This window comes from Heptranchias perlo, chromosome 36 (genome assembly GCF_035084215.1).
Source record: "Heptranchias perlo isolate sHepPer1 chromosome 36, sHepPer1.hap1, whole genome shotgun sequence".
NCBI classification, from domain to species: domain Eukaryota; kingdom Metazoa; phylum Chordata; class Chondrichthyes; order Hexanchiformes; family Hexanchidae; genus Heptranchias; species Heptranchias perlo.
Genome location: NC_090360.1, coordinates 12,912,096 through 12,931,678, shown reverse-complemented (window position 1 = coordinate 12,931,678; position 19,583 = coordinate 12,912,096). Strand labels below are relative to the sequence as shown.

Below are 19,583 nucleotides of genomic sequence, written 5' to 3'. Positions count from 1 at the left end.
TGCTCAGTGTATAAATGCATCATGTAGCATGGCATTGAGACACAGAAACCAGAAAATTCACTAGTTTGATCTCCTGGTCTGTGCTGAATTAGTAGTCATGATGTGGAGATGCCGGTGATGGACTGGGGTTGACAATTGTAAACAATTTTACAACACCAAGTTATAGTCCAGCAATTTTATTTTAAATTCACAAGCTTTCGGAGGCTACCTCCTTCCTCAGGTGAACGATGTTAAAATAAAATTGCTGGACTATAACTTGGTGTTGTAAAATTGTTTACAACTGAATTAGTAGATCTTAGGTGGCAGAAGACTTGCTTATAATTAGCCTCAGTGTACCCAGACAAGGGTGGTGCTGGAAAATGCCCACTTTCCTGAAGAATGCCCACTCAGGCAAGGTGCAAGAGAACTGCGGGTAACTGCTTGGGGGAGTGGACGAGAGGAAAAAGAGAAAAAATATTCTTCATCCTTTCAAAGATAAGACAAAAATAACCGTGCAATTTTGAATGGTCGCATGAGATTTCTCTCCAAATGTAGGGGCATCCTTTTCTCCTATTCCTCATCTTGTTAAATCTGCTTCCAACAGTTATCTTTAATCTAGCCAACCACAATCGCATTTCTTATTCCAAATTATCCTTCAATGATTTGGTTAGGGTAAGAATGAACAACAAATATGGTTCAATTATAAGTAAATACAGACATAATGGAGGTTTTTCTTGAAATATTCAAGTCACATATATATATAGTAAAAACATTTTACTTTTAAAAAGTTTATTAAATTAAGCTATGCGGAAAGATTGGATAGGCTGGGGTTGTTCTCTTTGGAACAGAGGAGGCTGAGGGGTGATTTAATTGAGGTGTACAAAATTATGAGGGGCCTAGTGGATAGGAAGGACCTATTTCTCTTAGCAGAGAGGTCAATAACCAGGGGGCATAGATTTAAAGTGATTGGTAGAAGGATTAGAGGGGAGCTGAGGAGAAACATTTTCACCCAGAGGGTGGTAGGGGTCTGGAACTCACTGCCTGAAAGGGTGGTAGAGGCAGAAACCCTCAACTCATTTAAAAAGTACCTGGATGTGCACCTGAAGTGCCGTGACCTACAAGGTGACGGACCAAGTGCTGGAAAGTGGGATTAGGCAGGGTGGCTCATTTTCGACCGGCGCGGACACGATGGGCTGAATGGTGTCATTCTGTGCCATAAATTTTCTATGATTCTATAAGTACTAATTAGGATAAGAGGCAAATTATTATTTTTCACCACATCTTCTGAATGAAAATGAAGAAATATGATCACAGGCGAGACCTTCAACATTTATATTTTTGAAGGTTCATTTGGCACCCTTTTTCTTTCTTGAATAAGTACAGCCAAGACATGATGAAATGAAAAACTGCAGCTAAATTTATCTACTCCGACACACTGCTGAGGACCAGTTTCCTTCTCTTGCAGTTAAATCAATACAGTGTTTGAGTAAACACAGTTAAAGCTTTATTAGAGTGGTCTGCTTGTTCTCTAACAGCTATTTGATGCTTTGGTTACAAATCAGCCTAACACACTACTGAGTGGAGTAAAAGGGCAAATAATCAGGTGTTACTGAAATGAAGTATACAGAAACTGGAGCACAAGTGAGCATCTATAAATCTCCATATTCAACAGTTAACAATCCTCCAAAATTCTGCAACACTAAGTACTATGGGATTGGTTACCTATTACCACATTCCCTACTTGATTTACTGCAACATTTTTGCCAGAAATACAGTTTACTGGTAAGGGAACGATACAGACAGAAACAAGATACTATTGAATTCTTGGTTTCTACTAATTATCAAAAGTCTTTTTTTATAACTGAAAACACTGTCCCAGAAATAATGTCCTATGAGACCAAGTATTCCGTAATTCTGAATAGCCTATTCCACAGAGGTACTAAACAGTGAAACTAAATCCGACAATAGTTGCAAGCAATCACATGAATTTGCAGAATTGAAAATAAAAGGTGACACAAAAGTGGCATCTAACAAAAGGCACTGTACCACCAACATATTAGAAAATAAAACTAAACTTAATTGCACTTTAAACATATAGATGTTGGCTGGAGATGATTTATAAAATGCTGGTACCAGATGATATATACATGGGAGCACAGTGCAGTGAGCAAGCCTTGGCGTTGGAAAGTATTAAGTGGTCCATCAGACCAACCACACACAGTTGCTGGCGAACACACTGAACCAGCATTAACTTTATGCTCTTAGCGTGTTATCCTTAAGTTACTTGTCCTTCATGCACGCAATCCCAAGTCTTAGTTCCAGTTCTGATGAAAGGTCATCGACCAGAAGCATTAACACTGTTTCTTCCTCCACTGATGCTGCCTGACTTACTGATTATTTCCAGCATTTTCTGCCAGTTCACTAATTTCAGCTAATTCAAATGTTCTGTTTGCACAGCATTCAACTACATTTGTTATGTTAAATCTTTGGTGAAGCTAAAGATACAGTATTTTAGTAGTCTAAAATGCTGTACCAAGGAGTAGTAGGTTGTGGGTTTACACTGGAGCCCACAGTTCTCCACATAGTAAGCTTCTGTTCTCAGCACCATCAGGGAAGTTGCAGATCCTAAAGGGGGAAACTGACAATCGGAAAGCAAGCCATCATAAATGTTCTTTGGCCTTTATTGGAAGGGGGTTAGAGTACAAAAGTAAGGAAGTCTTACTACAATTGTACAGGGCTTTGGTGAAACCTCACCTGGAGTACTGTGTACAGTTTTGGTCTCCTTATCTAAGGAAGGATATACTTGCCTTAGAGGCGGTGTAGCAAAGGTTCACTAGATTATTCCTGAGATGAGAGGGTTGTCCTATGAGGCAAAGTTGACTGGAATGGGCCTATACTCTCAGGAGTTTAGAAGAATGAGGGGTGATCTAATTGAAACATATAAGATTATGAGCGGGCTTGACAGGGTAGATGCTGAGAGGCTGTTTCCCATGGCTGGAGAGTCTAGAACTAAGGGGCATAGTCTCAGGATAAGGAGTCGGCCACTTAAGACTGAGCCAGAAGTGCCGAGTGGATAATCCATCTCAGCCTCCTCCCGATATCCCCACCATCACGGAAGCCAGTCTTCGGCCAATTCGATTCACTCCACGTGATATCAAGAAACGGCTGAGTGCACTGGATACAGCAAAGGCTATGGGCCCCGACAACATCCCAGCTGTAGTGCTGAAGACTTGTGCTCCAGAACTAGCTAAGCCTCTAGCCAAGCTGTTCCAGTACAGCTACAACACTGGCATCCACCCGACAATGTGGAAAATTGCCCAGGTATGTCCTGTCCACAAAAAGCAGGACAAATCCAATCCAGCCAATTACCGCCCCATCAGTCTACTCTCAATCATCAGCAAAGTGATGGAAGGTGTCGTCGACAGTGCTATCAAGCGGCACTTACTCACCAATAACCTCCTCACCGATGCTCAGTTTGGGTTCCGCCAGGACCACTCGGCTCCAGACCTCATTACAGCCTTGGTCCAAACATGGACAAAAGAGCTGAATTCCAGAGGTGAGGTGAGAGTGACTGCCCTTGACATCAAGGCAGCATTTGACCGAGTGTGGCACCAAGGAGCCCTAGTAAAATTGAAGTCAATGGGAATCAGGGGGAAAACTCTCCAGTGGCTGGAGTCATACCTAGCACAAAGGAAGATGGTAGTGGTTGTTGGAGGCCAATCATCTCAGCCCCAGGGCATTGCTGCAGGAGTTCCTCAGGGCAGTGTCCTAGGCCCAACCATCTTCAGCTGCTTCATCAATGACCTTCCCTCCATCATAAGGTCAGAAATGGGGATGTTCGCTGATGACTGCACAGTGTTCAGTTCCATTCGCAACACCTCAGATAATGAAGCAGTCCGAGCCTGCATGCAGCAAGACCTGGACAACATCCAGGCTTGGGCTCATAAGTGGCAAGTAACATTCGCGCCAGATAAGTGCCAGGCAATGACCATCTCCAACAAGAGAGAGTCTAACCACCTCCCCTTGACATTCAACGGCATTACCATCGCCGAATCCCCCACCATCAACATCCTGGGGGTCACCATTGACCAGAAACTTAACTGGACCAGCCATATAAATACTGTGGCTACGAGAGCAGGTCAGAGGCTGGGTATTCTGCGGCGAGTGGCTCACCTCCTGACTCCCCAAAGCCTTTCCACCATCTACAAGGCACAAGTCAGGAGTGTGATGGAATACTCTCCACTTGCCTGGATGAGTGCAGCTCCAACAACACTCAAGAAGCTCGACACCATCCAAGATAAAGCAGCCCGCTTGATTGGCAACCCATCCACCACCCTAAACATTCACTCCCTTCACCACCGGCGCACTGTGGCTGCAGTGTGTACCATCCACAGGATGCACTGCAGCAACTCGCCAAGGCTTCTTCGACAGCACCTCCCAAACCCGCGACCTCTACCACCTAGAAGGACAAGGGCAGCAGGCGCATGGGAACAACACCACCTGCACGTTCCCCTCCAAGTCACACACCATCCCGACTTGGAAATATATCGCCGTTCCTTCATTGTCGCTGGGTCAAAATCCTGGAATTCCCTTCCTAACAGCACAGTGGGAGAACCGTCACCACACGGACTGCAGCGGTTCAAGAAGGCGGCTCACCACCACCTTCTCGAGGGCAATTAGGGATGGGCAATAAATGCCGGCCTTACCAGCGACGCCCACATCCCGTGAACGAATAAAAAAAAGGAGGAATTTCTTCACTCAGAGGGTTGTCAATCTTTGGAATTCTCTATCCCAGAGGGCTGTGGATGCTGAGTTGTTGAATATATTCAAGGCTGAGCTCGACTCCAGCGAAATCAAGGGATATGGGGATCAGACAGGAAAGTTGAGTTGAGGTCAAAGATCAGCCATGATCTGATTGAATGGCAGAGCAGGCTCGAGGGGCCATGTGGCCTACTTCTGCTCCTATTTCTTATGTTCTTGTGCTTGTCCTATAGTGGTAGACTCAAAAGAGCTGGCAAGGGACCGTGAAGCAAATCATCCATCTACTCCCTTGGTTGGAGAATTACATATTATACAGAATCTGCAGCACAGAAATAGGCCATTTGGCCCAACTGGTCTATGCCAGAGCTTATACTCCACACAAGCTTCTTTCTACCCATTACTTCTTTCCATCCTGCCCCCATATTTCTTTATTCCCTTCTCCCTCATATATGCATCAAGCCTCCCCTTAAATGCATCAATGCTATTGGCTTCAACTACTCCATATGGCAGTGAGTTCCACATTCTCTGCAAATAAATTCCTCCCAAATTCTTTATTTGATCTGTTAGTGTCTATCTTATATTTATGCCCCTTTGTTCTGGACACTCACAAGTGGAAACAATTTTTCCATGTCCACCTTATCAAACCCCTTCATAATTTTAAATACCTCTACCAGGTCTCCACTTCTCTTTTGAAGCGCAGAGCTCCAGCCTGCTCAATCTTTCCTGATGGTTGCATCCTCTAAATTCTGGTAACATCCTTGAAAATCTTGTCTGCACTTTCTCCAATGCTTCAAAGTCCTTTTTTGTAGCATGGAGACCAGAACTGTACACAGTACTCCAAGTATGGTTTAACCAAGGTTCTACATAAATTTAGCATCTTCCTGCTTCTGTATTCCGTTCCTCGAGAAATGAACCCCAGTACTTGGTTTGCATTCTTTATGGCTTCATCGACTTACGCGACTTCTTTTAGCAAATTGTGTATCTGTATTCCCTGATCTCTTTTCTCTTCGAGCCTGTTTATTGAACAGGCTGGGGCTCTTTTCTCCCAGAAAAGAGAAGATTGGGAGGTGACCTGATAGAGGTCTTTAAGATTATGAAAGGGTTTGATAGGGTAGACATAGAGAAGATGTTTCCATTCTTGGGGATACCAAAACTAGAGACCATAAATATAAGATAATCACTAATAAATCCAATAGGGAATTCAGGAGAAACTTTACCCAGAGAGTGGTTAGAATGTGGAACTTGCTACCACAAGGAGTAGTGGAGGCAACTAGCATAGATGCATTTAAGGGGAAGCTAGATAAACACAGAAGGGAGAAAGGAATAGAAGGATATGCTGATAGGAATAGATGAAGAGGGGTGAGAGGAGGCTCGTGTGGAGCATAGACACTGGCATAGACTATTTGGGCTGAATAGCCTGTTTCTGTCCTGTACATTCGATGCAATTCTGTGTTTAGTTTCTTACCTTCCAGAAATAAGTGGCTTCTTTATTCCTCCTACCAAAATGAACCACCTCACACTTTGCTATATTGAATTTCCTATGCCATTTATCCACCTGCTCTGTAAGCCTGTTTATGTTTTCCTCTATATTGCAGTCCCCCACATTATTAGCGATACACCCCCACTTTGGTATCATTTGCAAATTTCAACACCATACTTCCAATTCCTGAGTCCAAATCATTTATGTATATGGTAAACAGCAGTGGCCTTTTTGTCACTGCTGTTTACTATATTATTACAATTCTAATGATACAAACGTCTACTCGTATGCAGATATTTTGTATATTTGCGTCAAAAATTATATGTCAGGTTAAATAAGTGTGTTGTCTGTGTATTGGTTTGAATAATAGGAAGGCAATAAACATGCAGTGTTCAAGTCAACACTGTATTTTTCACAAAATTACGTTAGTTGGCATATAACTTAGATAATACAATGATATTTACCTCCCACAAAGGCATCGCCAGCGCCATTAGTATCAACAATCTCATCTTGTTTAATATCCAAGACAGGGAAGGCCGTTACATTATCAGCTGTGAGAAAGAAGGAAAATTATGTAAATAGATGAATTTCAATCAGATATTATGCTGAAAAATAGTAATTAAATCATGATACTGCTTTGCTATTTTAAAATGTAAGTTTTGCTAATACACATTCAATAGTGCAAGAAGTTTTTTTAATTAACATTAATTTTTATACTTGTTTAACTCTTCTGAAGGTAAAGCTCTGCTGCAACTGTCTCCTCTTTCGAGTCTGCTTATGGAATGATACATGAGCAAGATAACGAAACTCAGGATACAGATAAACTACTGGCCAGTTTTGTTATATATTTCCAGAAGACAAACTAAAACCTGCTCAAAGAGATACAACAGTACATCGCTGAGGCAGAAAAAAAAAATGATGCAGCAAATACTCTGGCCAGCTATCTCTGTTTTCAAATACCATCACCTCTATTCAACTAGAGACAAAACACACATACGGGTGTTATGGTATCTTCCTGATTACAACTGCAGTAAAACAGCATGGAATTTTCTTAAAAATGGTACAGATCTGCAAAACAAGACTTACAAATGAATACAGGGCAGAGCTGTGCCATATAGCACAATTTGTTCTATAAAATACAAATTACTTAGACTCTCTCTTTTGTACCTTATTTGACCTTTATCCATTTTAATTGATGTTCTGACACACACAGAATAAATGCCCATACTCAATTCTAATGAAGGGATACAACATGCTCATTCAAGCTGATTTACTGACATTAACATGTTTTCACACCTGGGTAATTACATTTAATGTGCCTTTAATCGCATAGTCAACAAACATTTGTTTTCAGTTTCCTGGTTGTAGTCTGTAGAAAATTTAATAGCTTCACTCTCTTTTCCTCCCCCCACAGCCACAAAAAATTCCAATCCAATCGGTAATTTAGGAGCGTCACAATTTCCATCCTCTTGTTTCTTTTATTTTAGTTTCTTCTTTATTAAATAAAATTAATTTAGTCGTTGCTTTTCAGTAATAACAGTAATATCTATTTTTTTTAAAAACCAAGTTTTGAAATGTCTTGATTTTTCTTCCTGCTTTGTGTGTTTCATAAGTACTCTCCTACCTCTCTGGTCCGTGCAAACCACTCATTCCCCAAATGAGAGATGGGCAGCAAGCAATATGTTTTCAAGTCCACACTAATGCTGCTCTTTAAATGGTTTCAGGGAGGTGCTGGAACAAGGGAAGTGGAGTTGATCTAGCCTAAACATTTTTTTTTAAAAAGAATTTCTGCAGAATTCATCAACCTAAACAAAATTAAAGATTTTGATATTAATCAGATAGACATCTTAGTAGGCTATAATAACAACAGATAAATTCTTAAGGATAGATGGTATTTATCTGAGTGCTGAGAGTGATTAAGGATGAGAATTGTGAGGCACTAGCAATCATTATGAGGGAGTCACTGGAGGTACCAGTAGGTTGGAAACATGCTAATGTGGTACCCATATTCAATAAAGGGGGACAAAACAGACAAAGACAACTACTGACCCATTAGTCTTACTTCCATTCTATGTAAAGTAAGAAAGAATCTGCATTTATACAGCACTGCTCATGACCATAGGACATCCCGAAGTGCTTCATAGATAATGAAGCGTTTTGAAATGTATGTGAGAAAGAACTTCGAATCATAGAAAGGTTGCAGAGCGGAAGGCAGCCGTCCGGCCCATCGAGTCCACGCCGATTCTATGCAAGAGCAATCGAGCTACTTCCACTCCCCTGCCCTATCCCCGTAGCCCTGCAAATTTTTGACTTTCAAGTACTTATCCAGTTCCCTTTTGAAGGCCATGATTGAATCTGCCTCCATCACCCTCTCAGGCAGTGCATTCCAGACCCTAACCACTCACTGTGTAAGAAAATTTTTCCTCATGTCACCTTTGGTTCTTTTGCCTTGTGTTTATATAGCACCTTTTATGAGTGCTTCTCAGCCAATGAAATACTTTTGAAGTGTAGTCACTGTTGTAATGTAGGGAAACACAGTAGCCAATTTGCGCACAGCAAGGTCTCACAAACTCAAATGAGATAAATGACCAGATAATCGGTTCTGGTGGCATTGGTTGAGAGATAAATATTGCCCAGGACACCGGGAGAACTCTGCTGCTACTCTTAAAATAGTGCCGTGGGGTCTTTTACGTCCACCCGAGAAGGCAAACAGAATCTCGGTTTAATATCTCACCTGAAACACTGCATCTCCATCAGTGCAGTACTCCCTCAATACTGCACCGAAGTGTCATCTTAGATTATGTGCTCAAATCTCTAGATTGGGGCTTGAACCCACAGCCCTCTGAAGTAGAGGTGGGAATGCTACCACCTAGCCAAGGCTGACACATTGCTAGTCAAATAGCAGTCAACATAGATTCGGAAGTGGAAGATCCAGCTACTACTATGGTTTCTAATTTACACTGAAGACCTGGATTTAGAAACTCAATGCAAAGTGGTCAAATTTGGATAAGAAAGCTCAGAAGTTACAGAATGAGTTGGATAAAATATGTAAATAGGCAGAATGATTTATTGCAGACAAAAATACCACATAAAGGAAGAAAAAAAAATGTGACTTATGTACTCCATGAAAGGTGTTGAAATACCCTAGGACCAAACTGAGAGAGACCTTGGAGTCTTAGTAGTCTCGACATTCAACATATCAAACCAACAAAGTCAACAGAATGTTGAAATACATTGCCAGAGCAGTAGAATTAAAATCAGAGGAAGTTGTGGCCAAACTGAAAGTGTTCTGGTCAGAATGCACCTTGAGTACTGCATCCAGCTGAGGTCTCTGAGTCACAAGGTTAACATTGAAGCACTAGAGGTAGTGCAGAGAAGAACCACGAAGCTGATCTCTTGTGTCAAAGGGTGAGCTATAAGGAAAGACTGCGAAGAATTAGGCTTTTCAGCCTGGAAAGGAGGCGTCCGACAGGTGATCTTATAGAGATATATATAAATAGTTACGAGAATGGAAAAGGTAAATCTAGAATATTACTTTAAATTAAATTGAGAGTAGGACAAAGGGACACATTCAAGACGGTAAAAGGTAAATTTAAGATAGGTATCAGGAAATTCTTTTCACACAAAGAGTGATTAATGAATGAAACAGATTTCCAGACAGACAAAATATTGGAAGAAAAATCCTGGAATCATTCATTTAAGAAATAACTAGATGCTGTAATTGACCGGGGGGGGGGGGGCGCGAGGGGGCTTCAGCATCTCTCTGGATGGATGAATTAAAATGGGCTGAATGACGTTCCTCATCTGTAATTATCACATGCTCTAAATTTTCCTTCCCCTCACTCAGAAGAAGTATCTTCAAAAACAAGCTGCCTAAGATTAGGACCCACTCTAATCTGGGAGAATCTATTTTCATTCCCTGTACTTTGTTCTTAAGAAACTTACATTTCACCACTTTAATATGTTTTTATTCAATGCTCTCTATTTTGTCTCAATCTCATCTTTCAGCAAGGAAAATATAGCACTGATAACATGTCTTTGAAGATTGTAGGTCATTGTGGACAATAAACATAAGTGCTCAAAATTTTATTCTTTAGTAATTCATCATAAATCAAGTGCATCTTTTCTATGTGGAGCACAGGTACACTAATATGAATGACACCAAACAGGAAAATTAACTAGCCTTCTGAAGAGTTGAAATAAGTAAACTGAATTATTCATATTTCTGGAGAACCTGCTTGTTATCTGGCTCCCAATAGGTTATTATGATGGCTTTCTCCATATGAAAAATAAAATGTGACTCTAGAAGTACATAACCAATTGTGTTTACACTTTATGCACGAAAGTCAATCAATTAGTTTACACTAACGGCCTCTCTAGTTTAATTCCCCATTGCAAAACTACAAAGTAAAAACATTCCCATCTTTTAAGACAATTATTATTATGCCCCTTGGCTTTCAAACTTGCAAATGACGGTATTTAGTGCAGTTGTATTACCCAGAAACTTGCATCTGGAGGATAAATGGTCTCCTCTTCCCTCCCAATATTACAAAGTCATAATAATTAAAATTCATCTATTTAAAGTAGTGACTATTTATGCTAGCCTGCTCTTCACGAGGTGGAAAACATATTGAAAGCCTATAAACAATTTACGATTGCAGTGGGGAGCCATGGTTAAACTGCTGTTCTTCGTTTAGATTGGAGAAAGCAGATCTTGTTTGCCTATCAGTTTCTGACATCAGTGAGATTTTCAATTATAGGAAAGAGCTGACAAGACATTCAGCTTTTTTCTATCATTCAAAATTTAAAAATGGCACAGCAGGCCACCCAAGTTCTAAAATTTAAGTTGGCTTCAGATGACAGCAGCATGAAGGGTGCAAGATAACTTATTTCAACTGTACTTGCTACTGGCACCAAACTAGAAATTGGCAGCACTCTACTACACATTTGATGTTGATGTGATGAGAAAGATTAGGCTGCACTGATGCCAATCATACAGTATAACAGAGGCTAAGATTTTTAACATGTTCCTGCTTTAGGTTGTGAAGATAATCTCCTGTATACAGTACAGCAATAGCACAAGCCTTACATCATGTATTACACCATTCCACTGGTCACTTAAAGGAACATCATTACTCCCATTACCTACATGTTTTTGAAAACTGTATAATCCGAATTACAGTGTAATTTGGAACAAAACGCACCATCGGCTCAGATCATTGCAATTGAATAGAACTGGAATGTAAATCATTTCCTTTCAGTGCAGATTCAGTATGGTTTCAATCATATGTAATTTTTAGTTTCATCAACATCACTCATTACTGTTAACCTGTAAAATATTTGGCATGTTACAATATTGGATTTTTAAAATGACTTCTCTAACAGAATGTAAAAGTGGTTCCTGAAAATGTACCTTGTCCCATTATTTAGAAATTGCATCTTTTCTATATCTTGTGCTTAACAATCTTGAGGGATGAACAATTACACCACTTACAATAATCTACTTATTGGATTTAACAAAGTGTTGCTACATTTACCAAACTTTCTCTGAAAAAACAGATTGATAAAAAAGGTTTACAGACTACAGCAACTAACGCTGATAGATTACCTACCCAGTAGGGTATATTTCACTCTTTAAATGATATGTATCCTCCAGACTGTGGGAGTACATCCAAATTGATGCAGGGGAAACCTGTACTGAGCACACACAAAAATGGTGGCATGACTTTGCAGATAAGAAGTGCCACATGAAATCTCTGACTCCTTGGTCATATAAAGTTCCAGGACTGTGCCACTGTGGCAGTTTACTTTGACCATATGCTAAACTGAAACTAACACTATCCCCTCCACCACAAACAATATCTGCAGGTGATGCTGCTAGAGGATGAAAAACACCTTATCAGGTAGATAATTTATCTTTTTGTTGCTGCACTGTAGGAGCATACCAAAGTAGGAGAATAGGAGCCACACTACCAGATGTCAGGACCAATATGCCCAAGGTTGTGCACCTAGACAGTAATGTTTAATAAATGAATAAGGATTGTTCCATGTGGCAGCCTTTGTAAGCTATCAATTGGAACATGATTGAGAGATCCCAAAGAAGCAGTCTTGAATGACCCTTAGGCCTCTTATTAGTACTGTAGGTGCATACAACCAGTTATTTGGTTATCCAATACCTAGTCACTAATTGCTTTAGTCTTTGCATCATAAGAAATGACTGACTGCCCAAGTTGCTTTGTGTAAGAGACACAACTTAAGAGTTCTGAGAACCTATGCACTGTAAATTATATTTCAGCTCTGGCTTGTGTGTCCGCAGGTAAAGCGATGGGACAACAATTTCTTGACCCAAACAAAATAGGGAAGAAATCGGAGGTAAAATCTATAAATGAGTCCCAAGAACCTCCCCCTACCTCCCAGTTGAAATGCCAAAGCTACAACAGTTTGCACATCACCAAATCTAAATCTAAACTAATGAAAACAGTGCAGTTTCCATGTTAAAATGTGAAACACTTTGCACATATGCGTCAGTCATTCAGGAGAACCCATCAGTAAGGAGTTACTAGTATAACTTTCACTATGTCTGCTCATATGTTTTGAAATATCCGTGTGATCAGGTGAAATGGATAGAGACAACATGACATCCAGGAAAAGACACCTTCCAGCTCCCAGGGTGACACAGCCTCTAACGTTTTGCAGAAACACAGGAGCCAAACAGGTCCAATCCTGGAGGTTCCTAAATGTGGAGAATTGTCCTGAATTACGTTCTAGCCAGGTCGTCCACACACACATTGTTGTGCAATATGCCGTGGGAGTGATTCCACTGGGTCACCTGTGCACAGCGTAGATTGGCAGGGTTGGCGGACCGGGTCTATAGGCGTCCTGCATAACATCATCATGGCCGTGTACTGGATGGACACATGGTCACACACACACACGTCTGTAATAGGTCAAGTAACAAAACTCTTGTAAAACTTTCTGTATCAACATTGTATTGTAACATATCCTTCAAGCAGGGAGTTATAAGTGAATCATGACCAGAATTCCAAAAAAAGCTGGTGGTTTTGCAATCTCCTGCTTTGGTGTTGAATCCCACCCTTCCTACATTTTAACAAATGACAATGGGGAAACAGATGAGACAAAACAACATAGCACAACCTGGAAGATGTCAAATACTTTGTACATATCTGTCATTCATACAAATCTATACAATAGGATGAGTAAATTGTTTCAGTTCAAAGCACATTAAAGTTAATTAACAAAGAAACACATTTTGTCTTGATCAAAATATACTGTCTGATCTTTATGTACATAAAATAAGCAATTCACAGCTTGCAATGAGAAGAATTTAATTTTAAAAAGACATCAGACTTTTATTCTGTTCCCGATGCTCAAAGGTATATTGTTAATGTAATTATTTTCAAAGGAATTATATATATATTTAAAAATCCAGTCAGTTTGAAACCTCAATGAAATTACAGGATTTTTATAGTAAATTCAAAGAAAGAGAACAATTATGTGACTCCGAAGATTGCACACTGCTGGCAATTCTGAGTTCAGATCTTTTTTGATCAATTTTAGTACTTCTTCACAATCCTTAGCATGATATGGAAAGTTACAACCATTTCAAATATCGTTGGGCAACTTTGCTTAAAAATGAACAGACTCAATCTGCCTCGGAGCAGGCTGAAGAACAGCCAATTTTAGTTAGAACTTTGGTGAAGATAATTTGGGGAAATTAACAGGGAACTCCCTCTGCCCGCCTCCAAGAAAATGTACTACCAATATACTTGTTCAAACTAATTGAATAATTTTAGCTATTAATTAGCACTACATGAATAATTTTATCACCCAGTTTGCAAATTTCACCATGACTGCCAGCCCACAACCACTAATGCCAGTGCTGCAGCTGTGTGTTTGGTTGGCAGAGGTGGGGGAATACATTGGGCGAGTTCAATGAAGGCATTTTTTTGGCCTTATTTAAAACAAAATCATTCACCCAAGTACGACTGGAACTTGAAACCACCAAAGATGGGGATGTGAAACTTGTCTCATTATTACAACCCTGGTGCGTGGAGACAGAAATAGAATATGGAATATATGATGACAAGGGAGGCAAAACAGTGTTTATTTAGTGACTCTAATTTTGTCACAAAATATTATTCTTATTTGTTGTACCTTGTACATTTTAAATTTTAAGTTACTGAGCTCATACCATCCTTTAAGTTATGGTTTGCAATTTATATCAAATTTTTGAAAGAACTGTATATATCGCTTCAAGTATGAAAAGTTTATTTGAATGTGGGACCTCAAATCAGTCCAGTGAAATACAATGAGCATGAAATTTTAGGTCGGTGTGCCATATTTAATGTTCAGCATCCTATACTATATTTGTATTACAACCCTGATTCCAGTGGCATGAATCTGTATCTCACGAGATGACTTTTCTTCTCATCATCTCCTACAATTGCAAACAGCTCACTTTTTTTCTAGTTACATGTGAGCCCATATAGACCAGCAACATAGTTTTTGAATCCATAGCCTTTATAGAGATTTACCCAATAGGATGTTCGGCCAGAAATGTAAAGTCATGACTGTGACGTTTTAGCAACTGTCCATACAGTGTTTCCTCATTGTTTCATCTTGTAGGACACATTCAGACCAATGAATCTAGAACAGTGGCATTCTTAGCAATTTTCATCCACAATTTCAACACAGCATCAATATATCTATTGTAACATACTAAAGATTATTTTTTAAACATGTGACCATAGCCTTAAGGGATATCACTTAAATCGCTGTCTCTTGTCTCATGTGTATCTAATTTGCAAGATTAATCCCACAAATAGTTTGTTTTGAGTTAACTGGGATTTAATGCACAGGTACAAAAGTAATCAGAAGTCTACTAAAATAATGGCCTTTTATCACTAGGGGGTTAGAATTCAAAAGAGTGAGGAAATGATGCTTCAGTCGAACAGAGCCTTGGTCAGACCCCATCTAGAGTACTGCGTTCAGTTATGGGCACCGAACCTCAGGGAAGTTACACTGGCCTTGGATGGGCTACATTGTAGATTCACCAGAATGTTACCAGAGCTTTAAGGGTAAGCAGCGATTGAATGCTTCCTCTTCTTTTATAAGAAGTCGATATTATCGACCCAGTCTGTGCCATTTCAGCTTCAGAGCTCAACTTGACTTTCACCATTGAGTATATAGTGGTTATCTGGATACAAACAGTTCATTTTTAAAATTATCGATGGTTTGGTGAACAGCAGTATTACAAAGGATTACTTACACATTGTTTCAAATGACCAGGCTAGGAATTTTACCTTACTATGCAGCACAGGCATGCATGAGATTTCACACCTGGCTGCAACAGCACAAAAGGATACAAACGATACAAAAGGATGAACCAGCTAGATTTCTATTTAACAGCAGTCAAACTAACGGCATATGAATACACACCTGGCTGTTTCTCTTTGCGAACAAGTAGATTGTGTTTTTCTCGCAGAGGACCCACATTTAAATTTAACTTAAACAAAAAATGCCTTAAGTTGCAAATCTTGATGTGGAGATGCCGGTGATGGACTGGGGTTGACAATTGTAAACAATTTTACAACACCAAGTTATAGTCCAGCAATTTTATTTGAAATTCACAAGCTTTCGGAGGCTTCCTCCTTCCTCAGGTGAACGATGTCGAAATGAAATCGATTTCATTTCGACATCGTTCACCTGAGGAAGGAGGAAGCCTCCGAAAGCTTGTGAATTTCAAATAAAATTGCTGGACTATAACTTGGTGTTGTAAAATTGTTTACAATTGCAAATCTTGGTAAGAGCAGGTTGTAACTGGCAATGGGAACAGAAAAATGGTGAAAAGGAGGACTGGTTTCAATCATTTCAAAGGTCACAGCAGAAGTACACGAGGGCCACAGCTGTAACAAATAGAAAAAGTTTTGTAGGAAAGGTGTATATGAAGTGCTATCTGTTTCTGTCTGCTGAATAATTGCATGGGGTTGGACCATACAGGATTTCCCACTGGACAAATTCCTCATCTCTGCCAGTCAGTCTGGGGTGGTGATTCCACAGAGAGGGGGGAAAAATAAAATCAGAGGCCAAGTCGAACTGCACCACTCTCACTCATTTAATAACTAGTTCAAGCACAAGCCTGATATGCATCCTAGAACCAGTTGGTTGCCCACCTTGTCCATCAGGGAATAGTACAGAAAGAAAAGTAACTTGTCCATTATCAAGATAAAAAAATTATTCAAATGGACTTGCATGTTCTTGTGTACAACTTTGATGTTTAATGGTGCATAATGCCCTGGATGGTTCTCACAACATCGCGTGGCGTTCTGCAGGCTGCTTCCAGTTGACATGATTAACAATAAAAGTATGAAAACAGCTGTGCCCAATGGTGTGACACTGCTCCCAGATATACCAACTACTGGAAATAAAGCATTTTTAAAAAAACTATAAAAATACAGGCTGTGCCCTGGATCTATCCCATTCATAGGTAAACTAGTTAAAATCCTGTACTGTAACATAAAAAGCCTATGGGTTGGTTCATTCTCTTTTATAGTCATCGTGCATCTTTGCCTCCCAATTATAGATTCCAATAAAACAAAATCTTCATATATCAACGAAAAGGAACTTGCTTCTTTTGTTATACTCTGATGCTGCCTTTTCTCTACTCTTAAAACACTAGCAATCTTCACTTAAAAAATAATCTTCACTTAATAATGCAATCTTCACTTAAAAATACAGCTTGCAATAAATTTATTTTTCTCTATTTTTATATCAGAAAACATATAATTCTCCATGGTATGTGATCTCCTTCCAAGCCTCTGCCAACGTCATTCTGTAGCTGTACACTACCTGAAATAACGCCCAGCATAATTAAGCCATATATATTCCTGGCTGATTAGCCATGAAAGTGATTTTTTTTTTTAAGCGAAGCTATTATAAATTGCACATTTTTTCCACATTACTGTAACAGATTTTCTAACTTTTTCTAAAATATTGTTGTGCTATTTTGCATTCAAGTAGGTTTCTGCTAATACTGCAGTTAATTTATACCGTAATCGAGTCATTGTTTGGACTGGCTTTAAAGGTTTACTACTTGTAATCTGGTGGCATTGACAAGATACAAATACTTTGTGCAAAATTCATTTCATGGAGCATTTCAATCCTATTCCAAAACACTACTGTCTTAACTATATTATCAAAGCAAACACTAAAATGTATTTTCAGTATTTCGCTATGGAATAGATTTATTCATTGGGTGATATATGCAATACAGCTGAGCTGAAGTTCACTACTAATACTTCAGGCAGTAACACTGTGTTCAGCAATCATGTGCTGACATTACAATAAACAAGCCCTAGCTCCAAATAGTCAATCAATTATGACAAATATTCAGTTAAAAATACACAAGCCGTTGACACAGTCTCACATCTAAGCCAAAAAGCCAGCTTATGACAGAACATTTTTCATAAACACATGTGCTTCCTCACTAAAAGCAAAAATCAGAAATAAGATGCCAGCTGGCAAAACAATGTGCTCCCCAAGATACTGACATAATGAGATGTTTAAGAGGTAAAATATCATTTAGCAGTAGCATACAGACATGTGTGCTTGTTCTACCACTACCAGTCTCTCTCACATGCCAGAAGAAGTTGAACGCAGGTGCAGCGCAGCTCTGTGGAACGGCAGATTTTTATTAAATGCTTTCTGTGGAATTTTATGCCATAGTTATACTGTATTTTGGAGCTCAAAATAACATCAGCGAAAACCAACCTTCAAAATACAGGCATTCAGGCCAATTTATGCATTCAAAAGCAGTGTCAATATAAACTAGACATGGGCAGTTTCGCACTTGCTCTAATTTGGCTCTCTGTCGAACCAAATAAGACTAAAACTCTTCTCTTTGCTCTGTCTACAACAATGGTCAACTCAACACTTTCTTCCCCATATCATGTCCTACAGCTAATTCATCTCTCCTACTGTGAACAAATGGTTTCAAAATTGTTTGCACAAATCAATATACAAAATGTGCATGTATGCAAAAATATTTACACACACACTTTTGCTTGGGAGCTTCCCCAATTATAATACATACCCTATAACCAGGACACCTCCACTCAAACCACTTTTGCAGAATCCATGTGCTGGAGGATCTAGTCCAGCCTATTGTTTCCACCTGCTCTTCTGATGGTCCTGATCTCAGTCACTAAGGATGCATGTAGACTTATACCAGTTTACACTGCCTCAGTGGAACTTGTATTCTGCTACCCAGGATAGCTCTGAGCATGCGTGCTCACTTAAATTAATTGCCGGTTGGTTTAAAAAGTTTCCAAGTGATCCAAAACTAAAGTTGTAGTGTAAAAGCATTCTAACATTTTATAGTGCATGTGTCCCAATATACTATAGCAGAGATCTTGCATGTGCTTCTGCAACTTTGTGTGGTAATTTATGAGCTCGGGCTCTGATCATTGTGCACCAACTGCATGGCTCGGACAGACAAGTAAGTAGGCTCTCCCAGCTTTCATCTCCATTCCTTCTGCCTTTCCTCTACTCCAAAGTCATAACCCTGGCTCTTATTGTGTTCTTTTCCCTCCCAAGTCAGAATCCTAGCTCCCACTATTCTCTTTGCACTGCCAAATCAAAGCTCTTGTTGCACTCCCTGCACTACAGGGTCCAGCATCCCCTCCAGAATTCATCTGACAGGGAGAGAACATCAATTTATGAAGCTTACATGTGGTTTGGTATGTTGGGTGTATGTGAGTTTCAGTTGGATCGCAGGCATTTTATTGTAATTCACGATTGTGAGCGATTCTTCCCAAAAACTTTCCTCCATTTGACATTTGGTGTCCTGCATCCCAAGGTTCCTTAAGGCTTCCTGTAAAGGTTGTTGATATGTGGTTTAGTGTGCAGGTCAGAGGTATGTTTATGCTTTCTTTGGGTTTGAGGATATGTACCTCTTCAGGAGAGGAGAGAAAACAAAGGGGGAATGGCTCTCGCTGCAATTTGTCTTGTTAGTTGCTGGAAGGACAAGATATTCCCTTTGTGGAGAAGGGGCCCAGCCTGATGATGCTCTTATCATGCCAGGGTCTGAATCCATCTGTTGCAGAAACAATGCAGCGCTGAAGATGGGGTGTGAGCACATTAATGCGTCTTGTAATATATGCAATTCTCAGTTGTATAATATAAATGATTTTAGCTAATAAAAGCAATTCTACCAACATGATAATCATATCAATTGTTCCGATACCTACCATAGCAACTAAATGATTCACTTGAAAACAGGGTGTTATCAGTCCGAAATATATTTCTACAGGAGCACATCATTTCTTCATCGATAGCATATCAA

At 39.7% G+C, this 19,583-nt stretch overlaps 1 protein-coding gene across 3 annotated transcripts in view; it reads right to left on the bottom strand.

The window, feature by feature from the left end:
• The window catches only part of LOC137304093 (adenosine kinase-like), a 215,844-nt gene that overhangs the window by 1,411 nt on the left and 194,850 nt on the right, over window positions 1-19,583 (bottom strand). For all 3 annotated transcript variants that reach the window (XM_067972565.1, XM_067972566.1, XM_067972567.1), the window contains exon 10: window positions 6,685-6,771. In XM_067972565.1, the coding sequence (XP_067828666.1) occupies window positions 6,685-6,771 (87 nt within the window). The remainder of the gene's footprint in view (window positions 1-6,684; window positions 6,772-19,583) is intronic.